Consider the following 23,766-nt stretch of genomic DNA (forward strand, 5'->3'; position numbering starts at 1 on the left):
GCAGACTTATTTTATTTATTTATTTATTTCTAAAATTTCTAGACCGCCTATAACTAAGCAGTTAACAATTAAAACATTCAGAATAGTTCATGGACAATAGTTACAAAATGTATTCAGTTACATCACAATCACATAGTAATTTAGTCCATTTAAGTTACCGTATTTTCACTCCATAAGACACACTTTTTTCCCCCAAAAGTGGATGGAAATGTATGTGCGTCTTATGGAATGAATATTGCGTCACAGACTATGATGTGCAGTGTTCTCCCTAGCGTCTTTTAGCCAGGTGCTCCGCCTGGCTAATTTAGGTGAGCACCCAGCTGACTGCCAGGGAAACTTACAGTATATACGGTACCTTTTTTTGCCTTTTTAAATCCTGGTGGTCCAGAGGTGTATCGGTAGGAGCAAGTTTTCCACACTCATGCTCCATGCTGAGCCCCTCCCTCGCTGGACGGCTGCCTCAGATCTCTTGGCCAGAAATGCACAAGGCAGGAGTGAGCTTTTCACGCTCCAACCTGGCCCCACGCCGCTCCCTGAATGGCTGCCGTCAGTTCTCGTAAGTCCCGCCCTCTCTGTTTAAGCTCAACTGTTTGGAATCACCTGCTTTCTTTCTGCCTCAGTTATTCTCCGAATGTACTATAATCATATAAAGAAACCAGTATGGAGTATTTTCAAATCGTTTCAATGAATTATGAGTATGCCTCAGCCCCACCACTCCACCGCTGTGCTAGCTCTTAACTGCGGCGAGATTTATGTGGCACTTCATCATTGGCCGCTCATAGTCATTTTAAATCTGCTAGTCTTGTTTTTTAATTCTCCGAACAGGCTTAAGAATCTTCCAGCCAGTTGAAGGATCCTGTGGGGAGTTCATTCTTCTGAGTATTTCCGATGGCTGTTTCATATGGATGCTCGTTGCACACAGCAGGTTAGTGTTAGTTCTACATTGTTCCTCAATGTTTTTCTGTGTTGCCTTTTGCCTGTTTATTACTTGTTTTTATATTTTACAGAGCAGTCCATAACATAAATTGACTTTATGTTGCCGGGGAGGTTCACCTATACTCCTCCTTCTTTTGTTATGGATTTTTTTCTGATATAGTTGCTTGGCTTTGGGACTAAACTGCAGGGAGCTCCAAATCTCTTTCTAAGGTAGGAGGAGCACATGATCAGAAATGTGTTTGGATTTCTGTAACTCCAGGATTGTAGGAAGGGATTGAACACCTAGAGTATGGAATCCTACAGGGACTAACAGAAAGATTAATGAAGGTAAAAACCTAATTTTCCAGTCTCAATTTTATATATATGCGTATTTAAAACGGTTTTTAGTCATTTATCACTCAACATTATTTTGTGCAAAAATTATTTTAAAAAACTATATGTACCGTAAATAAGACTTATCTGGCAATCACTGTTCCTTGAAAATAGGGTACACTACATACAATTGTACAAAAAAGATGACACAATCATGTTTTGCACCAAAGCTCTGAGTCAGGACATGGCTGTACACTGTTGTAAAATTTCAAAGCATCTAAAAACAGACAAAAACAAACTTTAGCAAAATTGATATGCATGTACACCCCAGATAACATATGTATAAAAGAATATATGTGTGTCCCTTGTTTACAACAAAAATTCCTTTTCTTAACAAAAGTTTTTTTCAGAGAAAGCATGCTTGCATTCTTCCTGGTTACTCCAGGGCAGCATAACCAGAAAAGCAAAATGGCACCCATCCAAATATACATTCAGTTTGAATGAACCAAAAGGGAAAAGAACATGTGACCTCCATTTCCAATCAAAGCAGCATCTGCCATTCCGCTGAATCATTCATCCCAGAAGGGAAAACAGTATTCAATTTGTGAATCCAGAATTGTTCCCAGTAGAACAACTTCTGCACAAAATTGGCACCCAGTGGATGGAGAAATACATTATCGTTCACTCTCCATCTAGTGTGCCAACACAGCATAAGCCGAGACCTTACTGAGTACTCTGATGATCTACACCTTTCATCACTAACTGGGGACAGGTATCCTCCTCCACAAAGCATGCCTGGATTAATCTTGTGTGACAAGCACGTGCCTTAAAGAAGGCTGCTGACATAGCTGAACTAGAGGGCTCCTGACAGGGACCACTGGCACCAGAGCGACCGGCTTGAAGGAAGGTGATGTGCCTGCCAGCCTCGTCAAAGTAGCTGGGTCCGAAGTATATGCTTTTCAGAGGAGCCAAATGAAATTTGGATACAATTCACATCCTGTGACCATTACTGGGTCCCGTTAAGGCACCCATTTCACATCAAAGGAGTCCCCACACTCAGTATGTAGACATTTGTTGCCAGTGTCCAGAATGGCCCCTGGGCGAGACTTTTTGCCCATATCACGGACCCAAGCTGGTTCCCCAGTCCTGGAGTACCCGGGGAAGCGAAGCCCGAAGCTCCCACCCCTTCTCCCTCCCCGGTGTGCTGCAGCACATGGTACATGCTGTTCTGGCGCTAATCCGGCAAAATATACACATGTAGTCGACAGAGTAGGGAGATAAGGAGTCCATCCTTATCAATTTTTAACAAAATCAAGGGTTTTTTTTTTTTTTTTAAAGGAACTGGGATGTTGTCCTGGGATTTGAGGCTATGATTTTATCAGAAATCTTTAAAATAGTATCCTGGCTATGTTTAAGATGTGCTTCATCAACACTTGTTTTTTCTTTCCCTTTCCTGGACAAACTTGTATCCCAATTCATATTTAAATTTCCCAAATACCCCTTTATAGTTTATAGTCAACATATCGTTCAGCTTTTCAGATCGAAATATAAGGTAAGAAAATGTGAGATACACTTTCCACTTTAGAAAGATTTAGATTTTTCTTAATATAATTCAAATATGAACGGATATGAAAGAGGCACAGAAAGACAGTAGCCAGATTTAAAAGGCTGATGACTAGAACTACTGCACAAAAGTTCCAAAATTGTGCTAATTTAACCCCCTTTTTATGTCTGTCTGTTACCTTGTATCCAAAATATGTACACCTAGTTTTCTGTGCAAAAATAATAGACAATTTTGAAGAAAATAGAAATTACAAATTCATAGAAAAGAGGAGAGAAACAGAATTGATTCAGGAAGATAACAGAGATCTACACACATCCTAACAGAATTTGCTTCTTATTTTGCTGGTTGGATTTCACGTGCCCTCCCCTTGGTTTAGATTAGAAGAATACAGTGTCTGTTCTTTCTATACTATGATTCTTTTCTCTTAACCACAGAGAGCTCATACTCACCGCCTTTAATAAGGAGTGTGTAGAAATGGAGCTCTCATCCTCTGTCTTGTCCATAGATCTAACTACCTGAGTTACAAAAACAAAAGAACATTTATACAGTAGAAATCACACAGCACTAGAGAGGGGAAAGAGATCAAACTAAATAGAGAGAAAAGAGAACTTGGACTGAGCCAACTAAGGATGGAATCTAAACAAACCTTGCATTGCTTTCAAAACTGAGTTTCTAAATGCCCCGATTTCCATTATGATGCTGCTTTTGCTATGACTTCCCTTCTTAACCAGCTGATCACACGAAGAAACTGATACTCACCGCCATTAAGAGGTTCTGTGTAGACACGGACTGTTCTACATCTTCCATAGATTTAACTGCCTGAGTTTGAAAAAGAAAAAAAAACAAAAAATAGATGGAAGAGGAGGAAATGATACAGTTCGAGAGAGGGGAAAAAGACAGATGGAGAATGTGTTGTGGTGGCAGCGGCAGAAATGTCAGTGATAGGACTGAGGCAAAGCCAGATATTTCTAAGCCTATCACAAAGGATTCATTTTGCAACTGGTGTGCCAGACATGCCCCCGCTTATTTAGAATGCCATGAATTCTTTGTGGCACTTCCTTTTTAACTTCTGATAAACTCAGGGTGAGAGTCAATACTTACCTCCTTTAACAGAGCATGTGCTGAAGTGGAGCCGCCCTCCTCTTTCATGTCCAAAGATTTAACTTCCTGAGTTACAATAAAAAAAGAAAGTTTACAAAGAAATAAGAATATAGCACCGGAAAAAAAAAATAAACGCAGACAAGACAAAGTGGGACTGGCGATAGTAGGAAGAAGAAGATCTGGATCAAGGAGAGATTTGTCTAGCTTGGGTTTGAGGCCCTGACCCCCCCCCCCAACCTTCATTTTAGATTGAAATAATGTTTATTCTTTTTATACCTTCCATGTTTCTTCCTAATAACATCAACTTGTGATGTTATTAGGAAGAAACATGGAAGGTATAATAGAATGTCCCTTCTTTATCTTGTCCACAGATCTAACTACCTGAATTACAATAAGGAAAACTATAGAGAAAAAAAAATACAACAAAACACAGGATGTGGGAAGAAAGGAGAGGCAGAGCCAGTCCTAGAAGGATATAAGAAGTGAGGAAAGACATGGCCCTATATATTAGGGATATATACACAGAAAATGTTATTTGTTTCACTGACTTATAACCCAACTTAAAAACAAATTAAGAAACAAAATGAAACAAAAAAATGTATATAGTGGGCCTGAACCCCACCATTAGAATCTGATATCTATCCTCCTGGGCTTGGTGCCATTTCCTTTAGCTCTCAAAGCTCCAAGGCTTCTCTCACCCTGCAGAATGCCCCCTACCCCCGGTGCCATTCTCCTCCAGGCCCCTCTCTCCCATCTGTAGATTTTAAGAGGAAGAAGCAAATCCTCAGTACTCGAGTGACAAGAGCAACCTGGTTTGCTTCTGTTCCTTGAATAGCCACAGTTGGTTGAGTTGAGGAGTAGCCAAGTGGTTAGAGCAGTCAGGGTTCAAATCCCATCAGTGCTCTTTTGGCAAATCACTTTACTTCCCACTGTCTCAGGTGCAAACTTAGATTGAAATCCTCCATGAACATGGAAAGGCCTGGTGTACCTGAATGTGACTTTTGAGTTGTTACTGAAAGAGTGCGAGTTAAATCAAATATCTATAATAAAAAGGTAGAGCGATGAGGGGACTAAGGAGATTGTGCCAAATCAGGTGGTTTTAAAAAATATTTTTGGCAGTAATTTTCTTGGAAATGAGGAGTAGGCCCCATGACTGGCTGCACCTGGTAGTGTTATTTTTTTGTTCTTCTGAAAACAATCCTCCCCAACTTATTGTTTCCATATATAACCAGGCACTTACAAGGAAACTTAAGGAAAAGAGCCCCCCCCCCAATTGCCAAAACCTTAGGTTTCAGCTGAAAAGCAAATACAAATTTTCATTCACTTTTTGGAAATATAATGAAAAAATAGAAAGTTGCAACATCATGAACTATTTCATTTCAAATGGAAGCACATCTCCAGTAAATAGTAACAGGCCTGTGGCCATTCTAAAAAGTATTTTTGTTGGTAAAGCAGTATTTTTCATGCTAAAACAGCCTGAAGCATATGCACGTACACATATAAACACATAAATATATCTGTCTTGATCAGATAATAATGAACTTAGGCGTACACTATAAAACAGGCAAAATGTAAAAGGAAGTAGGAAATTTGTCGATATCAAATAGCAAATTGGAATGTGTGCATGTATTTCACAAAGTAATTTTCAAAGGGAAAATATGCAAATACCTTAGGAAACTGGTATAACTTAAATGCATCCCTCCATTTATAAACACAGTTATCAAAAGTAAATGCCAATTTTATTTCTGAACAAGTAAAAATGTTTATCACAAAGTTTACTTAAGTTAAGAAGCAGTCTATTAAATACTTTTAAATGAAAAGTATAAAGACTACAGTCATTATAGCATGGAACATCACTTATTGCAGAACAACTTTAGATTCATCCACAGTTCTTAAGCTTTTCTTCCAACTACTATAATGTGTCTTTCTCAAAATGTTTATTATTCATGTGATTGAGTGTATGTGGCAAATTGGGCCACCGCACCGAACAGTGTCAGTGGGGTATTCCAAGCAGAATTCTATTATAGCTGGTCCGACTAATTCGGCTAATCACACTTTAGACATGATATTCTCTCCCATATCTCATTACTTTGAGTGTTCTGTTCCATTAGCCACTCCAGTACCTTGGTCCGATCATTATTTTATATCTGTTACTCTTCAGTTTTCTAAATCAATAACGCACAAAACTCAACCAGAATCCAAGCTTATCTCATACCGTGATTTTTCCAAATTAGATACCAATGATATCTTACCATTTTTTGATTTACCCTCTATCAACGCTACATCTAATTCAATCGAGGACCAACTGCTCATCTGGAATTCTTCTCTTCAACTTCTTTTAGACAGTAAAGTTCCCATAATCTCTAAATCCATATCTTTACGTAGAACTACCAATCCATGGTATACAGCTGAACTTCACCTTATTAAAAAGCAGCTTCGCTCCCTTGAAAGAAAATGGCGACACATTAAATCTTCAATAAACCTCTGAAATTTTAAAGAAAAGGCAGCTATTTATAAAACAAAAATCAATCAGGCAAAAACTCAATTTTATTCAGATAAAATTGATAAAGCAAGAAACCCTGCTACTTTGTTTAATATCTTAAAATCCATCTCACCACAGAATAAAAATAAAAATATGACATCTCCTCAGACAATTTCTTTGAATGCACAAGACATAGCTGATGCATTCAATCAAAAAATCAAAAATATCCAAAACACATTTCTCCCCAGTACAACAAACAGCGCCACTAGTATACACCATACTGAGCTCGTCCCAACAGCTAAATGTTCAAATTTTAAACTTCCTTCTCTTAATGACATCGAAACGCTTTTCTCTCAAATTAATTTAAAAAGCTCTGGATCTGAAATTTTTCCTCCTTTTTACATAAAAAATTTTTTCCATCAGTTGGGACCTATCATCCATTCAATTGTCTTAAAAAGCTTGCTTACTTCTTCAGTCCCTAAATCGTGGAAAACTGCTTTTATTACTCCTTTACTTAAAGATCATAAAATCAGTAATAGCGATCCCACTAATTACCGACCAATTGCAAACATCCCCTTTTTAGCCAAATTGACTGAAAAATTAATATTTAACCAGGTATCTGATTTCATCGAATCAACAAATGTCTTACACCCCAACCAAACAGGCTTCCGTAAATGTCATAATACCGAATATTCCATGATTGGTTTAACAAATATCCATTACTTTTTAGACCATCACAAATCAGTTGCTCTTTTCTCGTTAGATATCTCTGCTGCATTTGATACAGTTGATCATGATCTCCTAATTAGTTGACTTGAATCAATAGGCATTTGTGATCAAGTTCTCAGCTGGTTCACTTCATATCTTACTAATCGTACTTCTTTAGTTAGATTCAATAATGAATACTCTAATTCTTATTCTACATCCTTTGGAATCCCTCAAGGATCAATTTTATCGCCTCTTTTATTTAATATTTTTCTTTCTCCATTATTGAGTCTCTGTCAGTCAGTTGGTTTTACCTCTTTTTCATATGCCGATAATATCCAACTAATGCACCCCTTTGACCCTGAAAACCAGGAAGACATTATGGCCCTGATTCTGTATAGGACGCCCGGGAGAGGTGTCCTATTCAGAATCGGGCCTACACTAAACCCCGATTCTGTAACCGGCGTCCATGTTACAGACGCTGGTTAGAGAATCGGGTTAGATTAGACACGGCCCGCTACACTTATCGCGGCAAGGGATCTCTCTGCCGCTATAAGTATAGCGGGCCGCAGCCCCCTGTCCAATTGCAGGCAGGAGGGTGCCCAAAACCTCATGCCTAAAGATGTTCGCCCCCGACACTCCCGACCGCCCCCCCCACCCGACACTACCGATCGCCCCCCCCCCGACATTACCGATCTCCCTCCCATCCCGACACTACCGATCTGGCAGGAGGGTGCCCAAACCCTCCTGCCAGAAGATGCCCCCCCACCCCCGACACTACCAATCGCTGGCAGGAGGGTGCCCAAACACTCCTGCCAGATCGGTAGTGTCGGGATGGGAGGGAGATCGGTAATGTCGGGGGAGGGGGGACGGTCGGTAGTGTCGGGGGGTGGGGTCGGTAGTGTCAGGGGCGAGCATCTTTAGGCATGAGGTTTTGGGCACCCTCCTGCCTGCAATCGGACAGGGGGCCACGGCCCGCTATACTTATAGCGGCAGAGAGATCCCTTGCCACTATAAGTATAGCGGCCGCGTCTACTTACAATGTAGACCAGCATTTTGTTGGCCTACATTGTAAGCGTCTCTTCCTCTACTAGGGAGACGCGTAGGGCCGCCTAGGTTCGCCTAAGACCTGCCTAAGGCCCTTAGGCGAGCTTAGGCGTCTTGCAGGTCTCCCTAGGCTCCCGGAGGCGCCTTCAATATAGGCGGCCTGCCTGGGGAGCATTTTTTTAAAAAAACATGCATCCCGATTGGCTGATTAGACAGCTGTAGGACGCCTACAACTGCCTAAAATCGGTACGCACTTTGGCGAATCAGGGCCTATGTCTATAAATAAAAAACTTGATCTAGTGCATAACTGGCTCAACACAAATAAATTAGCGTTAAATATCAAGAAAACAAAAATCATGATTTTTAACTGGAAAAATGACATAATTCTTAAAATTAATAGCCACACTAAATGATATTCATATAATGCTATCAGAAATCCAGTGCTACACCTTCTTCATTTGTGAAAACGGTAAAGACCTCAGTGTTTCCCAGGGTAAAACCTGTGAAACAAACTATGCCAATAATAATATTGACATAGAGAAATACATCCTTGGTCTTGTATTTTACCGTTACACTTAGCTCTTATATTTTCAGCTTTTTAACGTTTTATTAGCTTTTGTACTTTTTACTAACTTTTATATTTTTATAGAGAAGTAAACACTTATCTTATTGCCTTCTAATAGCTCAAAATCACTGCAGCTGCAGTTTTAGCGGTATCCATATGCCGCTTTTCAACAATTTCAGATTTGTTCAATTATATATTATAGGGATATAATTGAACAAATCTGAAATTGTTGAAAAGCGGCATATGGATACCGCTAAAACTGCAGCTGCAGTGATTTTGAGCTATTAGAAGGCAACAAGATAAGTGTTTACTTCTCTATAAAAATATAAAAGTTAGTAAAAAGTACAAAAGCTAATAAAACGTTAAAAAGCTGAAAATATAAGAGCTAAGTGTAACGGTAAAATACAAGACCAAGGATGTATTTCTCTGTCAATATTATTATTGGCATAGTTTGTTTCACAGGTTTTACCCTGGGAAACACTGAGGTCTTTAATCTCTTCACTGTAGTTCCTCTCTCATCTTTCTTCCTGTAAACCGTGCCGAGCTCCGCATTCGTGGAGATGGTGCGGTATATAAACCCAAGGTTTAGTTTAGTTTAGTTTAGTCTAGTCTTTACCGTTTTCACAAATGAAGAAGGTGTAGCACTGGATTTCTGATAGCATTATATGAATATCATTTAGTGTGGCTATTAATTTTGGATATTCGGCTTGTATCTTACATAATAATTCTTAAAATGCCATTCGTCCTTAATAACAATACCTTAGAAATTGTCCACAATCTAAAAATTTTAGGAGTTATAATTGATGACAAATTGATTTTCCACGATCATATTAATAATATAGTTAAATCTTGTTTTTATAAATTACGGTTAATAAGATCAATCGCCAAATTTTTGGAGCCTAAATCACGCAATATTCTGATCCATTCACTAGTCATAGCTAAAATAGATTATTGTAACTCCCTATTACTTAACATCTCTCAAAAAGAAAAGCGACGTCTTCAAATCATTCAAAACACCGCCATTAAATTGATTTATAATGCAAAGAAATTTGATCACGTTACACCTCTATTTATCGATGCTCATTGGCTTCCTATCAGCCACCGTATTTTATATAAGGTAATGCTGCTTATTTTTAAAGCCCTAGTCCATAACGAGCCTCTGTTTATATCAAGGATGTTAATTCCTTATAATCCCGTTCGTTCACTCAGATCATCCTCTCAAAACTTACTAGTTATACCTTCCCTTAAAACAATAGGAACAAGAAGAGCAGACATGTTTTCTGTTATGGGCCCACAATGGTGGAATTCTCTACCACAACACATTACAAATGAAAGAGATCTTCTTTCTTTTAAAAAATCTTTGAAAACTCACCTTTTTAAAGATGCTTTTAATACTCAATATTAAAATTTTTTTTAGTTTTTTAATCTTTTACCTACCTCCGTTCCCTTATGTTTTTTCCAGTATTTGTTTTTCTATATATAATAGATGTAATCTTTGCCCTTCTTTCCCTCCCACTTCAAGTTTGTCTTGTCTTAAATTTGATGTTACTGAGTTTTAATTTGTATCTCTATATTTTATGCTTTTTTACTTATGTACATCGCTTTGTAAACAGATTCAGCGATAAATCAAATATTAATAAACCTTGAACCTTGAATGTATAACAAAAGTGGCATTCCAGAGTGGCACCCTAGTGCAAATATGTACTTGGTACAAAATTATGTATGTGCTTTCTTTACAATTACTGAATATGAAAATAGCTAAAATTTTACTTTGATAAAAGTAAAAGTATTTCTGGTTCATATTATATCATGCAAAAAAGGGGAAAAACCATACTTCACAAATACCCAAAAGGGGAAAAAATGGAGATGACCAAAATGAACATTACATTACATTTACATTGCATTGTGCTTGTTGACCGTGTAACCACAAGTTTAACGCGGTTTACAAAAGACTATTAACAATAGCATAGTACAAAATGAGTTAATTAATCAGATACTTAGAAAAAAGACAGGTCTTCAGCTGTATTCTAAAATGTTTATAAGAATGGGCTGTGAGCAATAACACTTGGAATTCTTTATCGTGAGAGGCTGCTTGGTACGCTAGTGTATGATCAAGACATTTTTTACTTCTACAGCCTTGGACTGAAGGAAAGTTAAACAAGGGATGAGTTTTTCTACTGTGTTTATATGAAGCTAAGGAGAATCTATTGACCAAATAAGAAGGAACTGATCCATACAGTACTTTGTAGCAAAAACAACCCAGCTTAAGCAGCACCTGGACTTCCATAGGAAGCCAATGTAATTCACAGTAATAAAATGTGGCATAGTCATATTTCTTCAGGCCATAGATCAGCCTGACCGCTGTGTTCTGTATTAGTATCAGTCTCCCCCAACTAGTAGTAGCCTGGTTCTCAAAGGAATATGCCTTTAATTAAAATAAACATACAGTACATAGGGACTTGACACAGGCCACTACTGCCTGCATTGGGAGTCCATACGAGTAAGCCTGAGAAACAATCACTGAAAATAAATAGTGATCTATGATATATTGAACCTATTTCATAAAATATACTTTTTAATACAATTAAAAACAGGATTCCATTGCGTGCCAGATACTGTCATGTTCGCTTACTCAAGTGTCAAAGAGATCCAGAAAGGTTGAATTTGTTTCTGCAAAACAACTTAGCCCCCTCTGGAGCATATTAGCTCTTACACCCTCCAGGTCCAACATAACATTGCAACTTATCCAGTATTACATCTAATTCTAGACCACAAAATTTATCCCTTGCCAACTAGCCCTCCCCTCAAAGCAGTGACATACTCTTTCACTGTTACCAGCAGCTGGAAATAACTTTATTTAAGAAGTCAACATAAGTATTTATGATTTGAAGCTGTCATCTGTTTAAGTTACAATGAAGAATAGTAATTAGTCATTTTGTATGTTTACAGCATGGTTGCTCACTATAACTGAGTTTAATATCAAGGCAGTACAGTTATTTGAGGAGTGGGACTATCCACAAAAGATTATTAAAGCAGCAGCTCATAGAAGATTGTGGGGGTTAGTGGCACAGCCCCCTTGCAAATTTACAAAAAAAAAAAAAAAAAATTGTGAATAACTTTAGGGCCTACTCTGAACAAACCCCGCCTCCCTCCCACCTCCTGGACCTCTCAATACATTACTTTTAAAGCCTTGTGGTCTAGTGGTGAAGCGGAAAGATAAATCTTCCTATGCTCCTGCCCTGTACAGAGCCATGAACAAAAATGGCTGCCATGAGTTCCTGCTATAGTCTCATGATCTAGAACTCTTTGGTCCAAGGAAATTTGCTTCCACACTCTCCAGAATGCCAACAGTCTTCCACCAATGTCCAGGAGTGCAGCAGCTACCCTGAAATCACTGTGTCTTCTTGGAGGCAGTGCTGCTGTGGAACACCAAGGGTTGTTGGCGGCTGGAGTTGCCAAATCTCTGTCTGGATCCTTGATAAGATCTGAGAGGAGGAGTCTGTAATACTGGCAGAAATGTCACGAGGAACCAAAATTGTCTCTGCTTCCCCTGGCAAGCTGGCAAGGTCTGCTGTCTGGCAGAGACATAGGATGGCAATACTGGCCAAGAGGTCATCCAAGCCCTTATGAAATAGCATCTGCCTCTTAAAAGGTAGTCTAAAAGTGGCCTTAGAGGCTGAATCGCCCACCCATTGCCTGATCCAGAGAATCCTACAAGCGGAAAGGCATACGCTGACACCTTGCTCATGACTTTAATGTCATAGAGAGCATCCACCAAATAATCCACCCTCTCTAGTACCAGTTGGGGCCATATGTCCTCCTCTGTAGCAGAATTCCACCACAAGCTTGTGTGGCAGGCACATGCCACAAACAAGGCCACTGCTGCACCTTTGATCTCCAAAGCTAGCACTTCAAATTGCCTCTGAAGAACCACATCCATCCACCCTGTGATCCAATGCATACTTTAACATCATGCAATCCTCACTAGGGAGGGAGGTATATTTAGTTACTTGTGCCACTGTGGACTCTACTTTTGGCTGACTAAATAGCTGCTGAAATTTCAGAGCCATAGGGTAAAGTTTGAACATAGTTTTAGATACCTGTAGGGAGTCTTCCAGAGTCTCCCACTGCTCAGTGACTAGCAAGGTGATGTCCAGGTGCACAGGAAAAAAGATGGTCTGAGCATTTGTGCTGCTCATGACCATGCATTCTGAGGAGGAGGGCTGCTGAGGTTCCAACTTCAACTCCATGAGCATGTTCATGATAACTTGTGGTTCAGAAGAAGACTTGAAAAGTTTCCACACAGATGGTACTTCTCCCAGGTTGTGTGCAACTATCACCTCATAACTCCCGGTCTCTGAAAGGGAACCAGAATCCCCCAGGGGAGAAACTGTGCCCTGGGACAATAAAGGCATGGAGTCCGATCTCCAATCCTTGCAGACCTGTTCCTCTTAGGAGCTGAATTCCTCAGCAGTGGGGAAGTCCCCTGGAGAGGGATCTCTCCATGCTCCAATGTTGGCATATCCGGAAGCAACATAAGAACATAAGAAGTTGCCTCCGCTGAGTCAGACCAGAGGTCCACCGTGCCCAGCGGTCTGCTCCCGCGGCGGCCCATCAGGCCCACTGTCCGAGCAGTGGTCCTTGACTATTTCTATAACCTATCTCTACTCCTATCCCTATATCCTAACCTAAGTCCTTATCTGTACCCCTCGATTCCCTTGTCTTCCAGGAACCTATCCAAACCTTCTTTGAAGCCCTGTAGCATGTTCTGGCCTATCACAACCTCTGGAAGTGCGTTCCACGTATCCACCACCCTCTGGGTGAAAAAGTGCTTCCTAGCGTTTGTTCTAAGCCTGTCCCCTTTTAATTTCTCCGAGTGCCCCCTTGTACATGTGTTTCCCCATAATCTGAAAAATCTGTCCCTGTCCACTTTTTCTATGCCCTTCAGGATCTTGAAGGTTTCTATCATGTCTCCTCTAAGTCTCCGTCAGATAAGCTTTCCACAGGAGATTAACAAAATCTGTGGTAAAACCCCGAGGTGGTCCTATATACTCCTGCAGGACCTCAGATTAACTTCTCTTGGGTTCTTTAGTGCCCACGCACCTGCATTTCTCACCTTCATTGTTACTGTTCTCCAGGAGGCATTTCTTCTCTGCCACCTGGAAGCCCTGCGGTTCCCCAGCCCTAGAGGACTCAAGAGGAGGTGAATCTCATGGCTCCTGCCCCTCCCTTGTGCGCCCCATGGCATGTGGTACACGGACCTCAGTCGACCATCCAACACAAAACTGGCATGATATTGGGGCAGAGCAACTTGAGAAGTCCATCCCAGTCAATTCTGAGCTAAATTGAGGGGTTTTAAGGCAGATGGAGGCTTTTGGGGAAAAAAAAAGATTGATTAAAATTCGCCAGTGATTTTGCACCAAAAATGGCCCACAGGAGCTTCCTTGGAGATCAAAAAATCAGGGAGAGGGGTTTTGGAGGAGGGGAACCCTATCTCTGGTCCCAGAAACCCTGAAAAAAGAAGATTATGATCTTGCCTTGATAATATCTTGTCCAGTAGATAGGAGAGTCATTCTAGACATTTGGGTTTCTCTCCCAATAGCTGTGAGCCATCTGCAGAAGGAATCCACTCCAGATTATTTATCTGACTCTCCCCTACTTCACATGGATCTCTGCTGCCACCTGCAGTTAGTTCCCATTGACTACAGGTGAAGTAGGAACATTCATGGGAATTTTCCCAAGTATCAACAGTTCTGCTCAAAGTAACATAGGAACACAAAAACTGAAACAGCCAACAGAAGCATCAAAGGAGCCCAGATAGTACCCCTCTAGGAACTTGAACCTATGAAGGGCTGACTGGCATCCAATAATCAACTTGGAGATTCATAAACAGAACTAGACAGTAGGCAAGCCAAGAAGGACAGGGCAGGAGTCTAGTGACTCGCTTATCTACTGGAAAAGATATTATCAATGTAAGGACATAATCTCCTTTTCCAGTGCAATAGGCAAGTCATTCTAGACATGCGGGACGTACCAAAGCAGTCCCAGAAATCTAGGGTGGGCTGACTGCGCTGGCCCTCAAAATTGAGAACCCAAAGACAGAGTCCTATCATGCCACCACATCCACTCTGTAAAACTTAGAAAAAGTATGGTGACTGGACAGGTAGCCACTCTGCAAATCTCCTCTACCCTAGCTCCAGCCCAAGAAGAGGCTGTGCTCCTGGTAGAATGCACCTTGACAGAAAAAGGAGACTGTTTCCCAGAAAAAATGTATGCTGATGAAATGGCTTTACAGATCCATCTGGAAATTGTGGTCTTGGAAGCAGGAGCACCCCGCTTGGAGGAATGAGTCAGCATAAACAAATGGTCTGAGTTTCTAAACTTGTTGGTAACCTCCAAATAGCGAAAGAGCACTCTGCACACATTCAACTTTTTCAAAATGCGTCTTGAGACATAGACCCCTGATTGACATGAAAATCCAAAACCACCTTCAGCAGAAAAGAATGAAGTGTGTAGGGAGATCTCAGACTCTGAGATCTTCAGAAAGGGTCTCTACAAGATAGAGCCTGAAGTTCCAAGACACATCTTGTTGAACTGATTGCAATTAGGAACACCGCCTTAAGCATCAAGTCCAAAAGATATGCATTTTTGAGAGGTTCAAACGGAGCTTTAGAGAGGCTGAACAGAATCGCGTTAAGGTCCCATGAAGGGAAAGGTGACGATCGGTGGCTGAATCAGAAGAGCCCCCTTCAGAAATCTAGTGATGTCTGGGTGAGACACCAGTAAAGGTATATGATCCTGGGCTCTGAAACAAGAGAGCCCAGTGACCTGAACCCGAAAGGAATCTACGGTGAAGCCCTTGTCCAGGCACTCCTGGAGGAAGGCCAGTACCACGGACACTGGAGCCAAATACAGTTTCACATTTTCATGGCCACACCAATGTTGAAAAGTTTTCCTTGCCTTAGCATAATCCGAGACCATAGTTGACTTCTTGGACTTGAGAAGAGTCGCAATGACCACATCCGAATAGCCTTTTCATTCTAGTGCTTTGATGCTGTAAGAGCAAAGCAATCTGGATCCTCAAGACAGACTGGACCCTGAAACAGGTCTGGACAGACCCAAAACTGGAGGCCACACTCTTTGCAAAGCCACATCAGATCTGTGTACCAAAGCCTGCGAGGCCAATCTAGAGCCACCAGAATGACTCTTCCCTGATAGGCCGTGATCCGCCAAATAACTTGGCCAATCATGGGCCAGGGAGGAAAAATGTACAACAGAACTCCCTGAGACCACGTCTGGACTAGAGCATCAAGACTCTTGCTTACGGGCTCTATTCTTCAACTGAAGAATCTGTCGGCTTTCCTCTTCCTAGCTGTCACCATGAAGTTGAAGTGAGGATGACCCCAGCACCAAATTATGGCTTGAAACGCATCCGATGACAGCATCCGCTCACCCGGATCCAAGGTCTGTCCGCTGAGGAAGTCTGCTTGAACAAGGCGTGCTGGATGGGATGCATGTGAGCTCTTACCCATGGCATTATATCAATTGTAGCGTCCATAGACCCCAAACCTAGAGACAGTCCCTTGCCAATGAAGCAGTCTTGTCTAAGAAACAGGAAATCTGAGAGCATAACTTCTGTTTGCGTGCCTCTGGTAGATAAACACGGCCCACTGCCATGTCTAACAAAACATCCAGATACTCCAGGGACTGCATCGGCATCAAATGGCTCTTCCTGTAAATCATGATCCAGACCAGGTATTCCAGGACTTGGAGAACCCAATCCACAAACCCTTGGGAAACAAGGGAGCTCTGATCAGCCAGTTGTCCAAGTAAGGGTGAACCTGCAAACCCATCTTGCACAGGTAAGCTGCCGCCAACACCATCACCTTGGTGAAGGTGCGAAGAGCCATTTCTAGGCCAAAGAAAGGGGCTGAAAACGGATAATGATTTACCAGCATAAAATCTGAGAAACTTTGTATGGTTTTGGAAGATGGCAATGTGTAAGTAGGCCTCTGTCAGATCCAGAGAGGCTAGAAACTCCCTTTGGGCAACCGCCGCTATGACGGAACAAACTGTTTCCATGCAGAAGTGTGGCACTTTGAGTGTCATGTTCACATGAATAAGGTCCAGGATGGGTCTCCACCCATTGCAGCCTCTCTGTGGCATGATGAAGTATATGGAGTATCTGCCTAAGCCCGTCTCTTTGGGCAGGACCGGCTCTATTGCTTGAATGTTCAACAGTCGCTTGTACCTTGACAGCCTTGTCTATGTATCACACCAGAAAATCCACAAACCAATCTGTCAGAGGTTGGACAAATTCCAGCAGGTAGCCGAATTGGATTATATCCAAGACCCACTAGTCAGACGAAATTCGGACCCATGCTGGCAGAAACGCTGAGAGTCTGCCCCCTATATGCATCGGAGCAGCCTCCGACCTGGAATCATTGCAACTTTTTGGCTAAGGGAGCCATTCAGGAAATGGAGGACTGGTTATGTCAGAGTCCCAAGAATCTCTGCCTGTAGCCCCAGGAAGTTCTCTGCAACATGGAGCTAGAATATTGCCAATAATGTCTGAAGCCACGAAAATTAGATCTCCCGGAGCCTCTAGAGCAGTGGTCTCAAACTTGCGGCCCGGGGGCCACATGCGGCCCGCCAGGTACTATTTTGAGGTCCTCGGTATGTTTATCATAATCACAAAAGTAAAATAAAACAGTTTCTGGATCATGTGTCTCTTTAGCTATAAATGACAATATTATTATTAAGACTTAGCCAAAAGGAAAGATTTATAAACTATAAAGAGTTTTACCTCATGCAAAATTGTCATTTCTTTAATAAGACAGTAACTATTTTTTCTGAGGCCCTCCGAGTACCCACAAATCCAAAATGTGGCCCTGCAAAGGGTTTGAGTTTGAGACCACTGCTTTAGAGGGTCTGGGTCTGCTGTCAGGCAAGTTCTTGGGGTGCCTGTCCACTACAGAATTCGGTGACAGGTCAAAAACGCGCAAGACAATTGCGTGCAGACAAAATAGCGCAGACAAATAAGCGCAAAGACAATTGCGCGCAAGACAATTCAGCGCACCAACATTTCAGTGCAAGACAATTGAAGGCAGCGACAACTCAGCGCAAGACAACTCAGCGCAAGACAACTGAGCGCGCCACTAGAGGCCGCTTGACCATCGGAGGACACGCGCACGTACAGCACGTGAACACGTCATCACGTCAACGTGTGTTATGTATGATTCCCTTGACTCTTTGCGTTTTCAACATAAATCACGTGAATGCATTTTCGTTACCATGGTTACGTTATCTCATGATATATATTCTCCGAACAGCATTTAAATACAAGTCACGTGAATGCATTTTCGTTACCATGGTTACGTTATCTCATGATATATATTTTCCGAACAGCATTTAAATACAAGTCACATGAATGCATTTTCGTTACTATGGTTACGTTTCTACATTATATATGTCCTCCTTCCTTTCCCGCCTTCCTTTCGCTGCCTGACCGTGTCCGTTATAGGTAAAGATCTGGTTTTGCTGGTACTTGATCTATAACGAATATTTGTCTTGCGCGGATTTTTCTCGCCTCTGGTGAGAGCGAACGTCCACATTTCTTCATTTACAGGTATGTTTATATTTCCGCTTCACGTGCAAGAAAAGGGAGGGTATGATCATAAAACTCAGCGCAATTGATTATCAAGTTTATATAGGGTATGTTGATATTTACATTTTCAGTTCTTGTCTTGCGCGCAATTGTCTATGAACCAGTTTATATGGTTCATAGACAATTGCGCGCAAGACAATTTCGCGCAAGACAATCGCGATCATAAAACTCAGCGCAATTGATTATCAAGTTTATATAGGGTATGTTGATATTTACATTTTCAGTTCTTGTCTTGCGCGCAATTGTCTATGAACCAGTTTATATAGGGTATGTTGATATTTACGCGCAATTGTCTATGAACCAGTTTATATAGGGTATGTTGATATTTACATTTTCAGTTCTCAAGCGCGCGTGTTTGTAAATGTCGGTGCTTTTGCAAGGGATACCATTATACTTAAACCTTAACTTTTTCCTAAAATACTTATTCCCTAAAACGCCCCACAACGGTTCATAGACAATTGCGCGCAAGACGCAGCGCGATGTCCCCCCCACCCCCATGGGAGCCGTTTAAAATAGTGCTTTCTTCGGCGCGCCGTCAACTTTGCGCTCAGTCGTTCGTGCTGGGGTTGATAGACAATTGCGCGCGCTCAGTCGTTCGTGCTGGGTTGTGTACGAACCGCGCGATTTGGTCCCGTATCTAAACGCACAGGTCCTTAAAAATCCGCGTTCTGCGCCACTTTTCGGGTCCCTGCCACATTTAGTCTCTGGCTCTGACAGAGCTGTATGATAATTTAACTCTGAAGGATCCTAATGCTTTCCCTTCCCCATGCTAGGATCCGTCAGAGTTAAATTCCCATACGGTGCCAGGTCAAAAGCGCGCCGGCGCGCCGGGTCAAAGGCGTGCCCACCCAATTGAGCGCAGCGCGCGACGCCGCGCCTTTCTAAATTACTGTTTTTAGGGCTCCGACGGGGGTTCATAGACGATTGCGCGCAAGCCGCGCCGCTCTAAATGACCGTTTTTAGGGCTCCGACGGGGGGCGTGGGTTCATAGACGATTGCGCGCAAGCCGCGCCGCTCTAAATGACCGTTTTTAGGGCTCCGACGGGGGGCGTGGGGGGGGAACCCCCCACTTTACTATAATGTGGAGGGTTACGACCCCCAAACCCCCGATAACGCCGGCGCGATGTCTATTAAGTAAACAGAAGGGGGTTCCCGAACAAAACCCCCCGTCGGAGCCCCTAAAAACTGTAATTTGGTGCGGTGCGGCGGCGCGCCTTGCCTTCAATTGGCTTTTGTCTTTCGCGCCGTTGTCTATGAACCTTCTCATCCAGCCCTGTCAGGGGCAGGGACCTGAAAAGGGGCACGGAACGCGGATTTTTAAGGACCCCCCGTCTTGCGCTTAGTTTTCCCGCATGTTAAAAGAGCGAGAAGGTTGAGGTATGGTATTAAGATTATGTATAATGTGATGATGGATATTAATTGGAAGCATAATTGGATGGAGTTATAGATTTTAAAAGTAATAAAGATCTAAAAAAACATGTTGGCATGAGGTAAAAACTCTTATGCCAGCAACACTAGTATCTGAATATGTTTAATTTGAGGATTGTATCATGATGTAATGATACAATATTATTGGGTAAGTGCATGAGAAAAAAAAGGAAAATATCAGCACTGGAGTCACCATTCAACATATAAGTAATAATTTGAAAGTATCTAGTTTTGGGTACAATTCATTATGTCACATTATCAAAATGGAAAGAACAGTAACAATAAAAAAGGGAGACATTAACATCTTACTGTAATGAATATACACTATTTTCTATTTAAAGATACACTGTCTTATTGTTGGGAGGGTGTCTAAATTATACTATTATCATTCATATTGGGAAAAGTAAGAGTGGGGAAGTGGGGTGGGAAGGGAGGTACTTGATTGACATGTGATGTATTTCATTTTAATGTTTTGATTCTTGTACACATGATGTGTCATTTAAAATGAATAAAGATTTTTTAAAAAACCGAGTGTGCTCACGGTTTATAGTTTTATAAAGGCATTGGGTACCATTTTCTTTTGCAGGTATCATACATAAGAGGATATTCACATTTACAGGTATATGCATAGCTTCATTTTTTGGTTTTGCTAAATTGGAACAATAGGATAGGATAAATAGTCTGATGGTAGGGCTTATTGGGGTACACTTTTAGCCTTGGGTGTGTAGTGAGGGTGATTGTATACAATTGTTGTGGGTCCTTGTTTTGGGCCTCTCTGCCTTCCTTCTGTCTGCGATTAGGTATAATGACGTTCTTAATCCATGATGGTTGGCAAGCCAGATTTTCACTATTACAGGTATGATTGCAAAGGTAAGTACAGACATAGTGGGTGTTGTTTGTTATATCTATGTGCTAACCTTATAAATTTTAGTCTTGCAGTCATGTGCTGAGGGATATGAATTTGCTGAAACCCTAGTGTTGTCTAGAAGTTCAATCTTGGAGGCAACGTAAGTACAGAGGTATAGGGATTTGTATGTCCTATGTATAAAATAACCTTATCTAATCTACTACTGAAGGTGACTACAATCAACAGAGGACATTCAAGAGACCACGATCAACAGAGGACACACATCTTCAGTGTTTTGCTGACAGGAATCGCACCCTTGCAGGTATATGGTGTTGTGCCATAGCACTGAACTTTACATATAGGGATTTGTATGTCCTATGTATATAATAACCTTATCTAATCTACTACTGAAGGTGACTACAATCAACAGACTACAATCAAGAGACCACGATCAACAGAGGACACACATCTTCAGTGTTTTGCTGACAGGAATCGCACCCTTGCAGGTATATGGTGTTGTGCCATAGCACTGAACTTTACATATAGGGATTTGTATGTCCTATGTATATAATAATCTTATCTAATCTACTACTGAAGGTGACTACAATCAACAGACTACAATCAAGACACCACAGTCAACAGAGGACAGACATCTTCAGTGTTTTCCTGACAGGGATCGCACCCTTGCAGGTATATGGTGTTGTGCCATAGCACTAAACTCTACATATGTATGGCCTAACCTCACCTATTTGACCTTTGCATGTTTTTTTGTGTGCTGGAGATTGGTGGGGGGTGAACATGAAGTTTACATGCATGTTATAATTCTTGCAGGTACTGGTTCAGGGTTGAAGGTCGACTACAGTTCCTGAGGGTTTCATCGATATACTTCCAGTCTTACAGGTATGATGTTCTTTTGAGTAGTGCATTCATGATATAGGCAATTGTATATCAATTGCAAGTCAAAATAGGATAATGTTATTAATTGTATGGTTTCAGGAGTGATTTGACATAGACATGGAAGTAATAACTTCACAGCGTGGGAGAGAGCACTGGGTTCATGAGGGCTATCGATATCGGCGTGACCGAGTGATGGCAGACGGATCCACGTCCTGGAGGTGTGTGCGCCGTGACTGTGTGGGAAGAAGAAAGAGGCTCGTTGATGGATCTTCTGTTGAGATAACGGCGCATGTGCATGCACTCAACAATGCTAGAATTGAAGCTGATCGAATGATGGGAGACATACGTGAAAGAGCTGTGGCTACGGTTGAAAGGCCACGTCAGATCATTCATGGCACAACAGCTGGTACAAGTTTAGAAGCAGCTACATTATTGCCTGCATACACCTCCATGCAGAGAACAGTTAATAGAAAGAGAAATGCAGGCCATCTAGCAATGGGTAATCCCAGGTGCATAAGAGACATACAAATTCCTGAGCCGCTACAAAGAAGCACACGTGGTGAACAATTACTGTTGTGGGATTCAGGTGAAAATGATGAAAGACGCATATTCATTTTCACTACAGAATCTAATCTTGAGGTGTTGGAGCAACATGGACATTGGTTCATGGATGGGACATTCAAAGTTGCCCCCCATTTGTTTGTCCAAGTCTTTACCATCCATGCATTTGTAGACAATCGTGCACTTCCCATGGTCTACGTGTTGTTGAACAGTAAAAGGGAGGAGGACTATGAACGTGTGTTGAGGAAACTGCTGGAAACCAGAAACACGTTGGCACCATTGACAATCTTGATGGACTTTGAGAGAGCAAGTCTGCAAGCTGCCCGCACTGTATTTCCCAATGCTACAGTTTCTGGCTGCATGTTCCATCTGGGTCAATCATTGTGGCGCAGAATTCAACATGAGGGACTGACCGCCAGCTATAGAGATGAGGAGAGAGTAAGAATGTTCACCAAAATGCTGTTAGCATTAAGTTTTGTTCCTGTGGATGATGTTGCTGAGTGTTTCCAGACCTTGGAGGAGAGTCGACCAGATGAACTGACCCTGGTGTATGACTATTGGGAAGACAATTACATCGGGAGATTGCGGCCAAATGGGAGACGGGTGCCACCTTTTCCTATTCCTCTGTGGAATATGCGCTCCCGTGTGGAAGATGGACTGCCTCGGACCAATAATTCCGTTGAAGGTTGGCACCATGCATTTCAATCCTCTGTTGCATGCCACCATCCAACCATCTTTAAACTCCTTGAACATATACAGCGTGAGCAAGATCACACAGAACAGCTGCTTGCTCGATTCCAGGCTGGTAACCGCGCACCACCCAGCAGTAAGAGCACGTATGTGAGAGTGACGCAAAGACTAACAACGCTGCTGCCAACATATGGACAAAGACCACTCTTTCAATATCTCCGTGGTATAGCACATAATCTGGAACTGTAGAGTTTGATGTTGAAGTTCAGGTTTTCCTGTTGCTATGCTACAATTGTGTGCACTTTGTGATTTGAAATTTGCTTTGACATGTCCATATGGTCTCCCAAGCACATATGCTGCAGGAACAGGAGAGACACTTTGAAATGTCTATGTCCCCCTCTCCTTTTGGTGGCCCGAAAGCTACAGGCCTGCAAACTGTTGTGCTCAGGATCTCTCCCCCAGGAGTTTCTCTGAAGCCCTCCTCTGACCCCTACCTATCCTAGTATCCACTGCTCTGACATGTGCCAAGCGTGAAGGTTTTTTATGCCGAGCAAGGTAACCCACTCAAGCATACTGTACTCGCTTTGACATTTTCAAGGTGTTGTGGGTGGTGTTCAAAGGCTTTTTCCTTCACGTAGGGAAGGTCAGATGGTGTCTTGGATGGAGCGGCTTCAGGGAAAGCGGCTGTGTTAAGGAAAATTTGAAAAACTTGAAATTGTACATTTACTCCCTTGTTTTTGGTGGCCTAGAAAGTACATAAGCAGAAATGTCAGTCAGGTGCTGTCTCTGAAGCCATGAGATTCAGAAAAAGACGAGGACCCAGAATGGGTTGACAGGGGTGCAAACCTGATGGTGGCAGTCATGTGTTGGCCTTTGCAGGACCCAGAATGGGTTGACAAGGGTGCAAACGTGATGGTGGCAGTCAGGTGTTGGCCTTTGCAGGACCCAGAAGCAGAGTCCCCCC

The 23,766-nt window shown here is 42.0% G+C and overlaps 2 protein-coding genes across 3 annotated transcripts in view; one reads left to right on the plus strand and one right to left on the minus strand.

The window, feature by feature from the left end:
* TEX55 (testis expressed 55) overlaps nt 1–23,766 on the minus strand; it is a 216,956-nt gene that overhangs the window by 154,088 nt on the left and 39,102 nt on the right. The window contains exons 4-6 of the mRNA XM_033942914.1: nt 3,914–3,979; nt 3,572–3,631; nt 3,262–3,327 (exon numbers count right to left, since the gene is read on the minus strand). Of these exons, the coding sequence (XP_033798805.1) occupies nt 3,262–3,327; nt 3,572–3,631; nt 3,914–3,979 (192 nt within the window). The remainder of the gene's footprint in view (nt 1–3,261; nt 3,328–3,571; nt 3,632–3,913; nt 3,980–23,766) is intronic.
* Nucleotides 20,917–23,535, plus strand: LOC117359916. Of its 2 annotated transcripts, none has more exons than XM_033943378.1 (3): nt 20,917–20,976; nt 21,486–21,554; nt 21,651–23,535. In XM_033943378.1, the coding sequence occupies exon 3, from the start codon at nt 21,669–21,671 to the stop codon at nt 23,049–23,051; it is 1,383 nt and encodes a 460-aa protein (XP_033799269.1). In that variant the 5' UTR covers nt 20,917–20,976; nt 21,486–21,554; nt 21,651–21,668; the 3' UTR covers nt 23,052–23,535. The 2 variants fall into 2 exon arrangements, with proteins under 2 accessions (XP_033799269.1, XP_033799270.1); XM_033943379.1 differs by lacking the exon at nt 20,917–20,976 and adding an exon at nt 21,277–21,344.

The sequence above is a fragment of the Geotrypetes seraphini genome, chromosome 4 (assembly GCF_902459505.1).
Source record: "Geotrypetes seraphini chromosome 4, aGeoSer1.1, whole genome shotgun sequence".
In the NCBI taxonomy this organism is placed as follows: domain Eukaryota; kingdom Metazoa; phylum Chordata; class Amphibia; order Gymnophiona; family Dermophiidae; genus Geotrypetes; species Geotrypetes seraphini.

What these genes read in the sequence shown, in the direction of transcription:
- LOC117359916 (XM_033943378.1), top strand. Translation starts at nt 21,669, where the DNA reads ATGGAAGTAATAACTTCACAGCGTGGGAGAGAGCACTGGGTTCATGAG.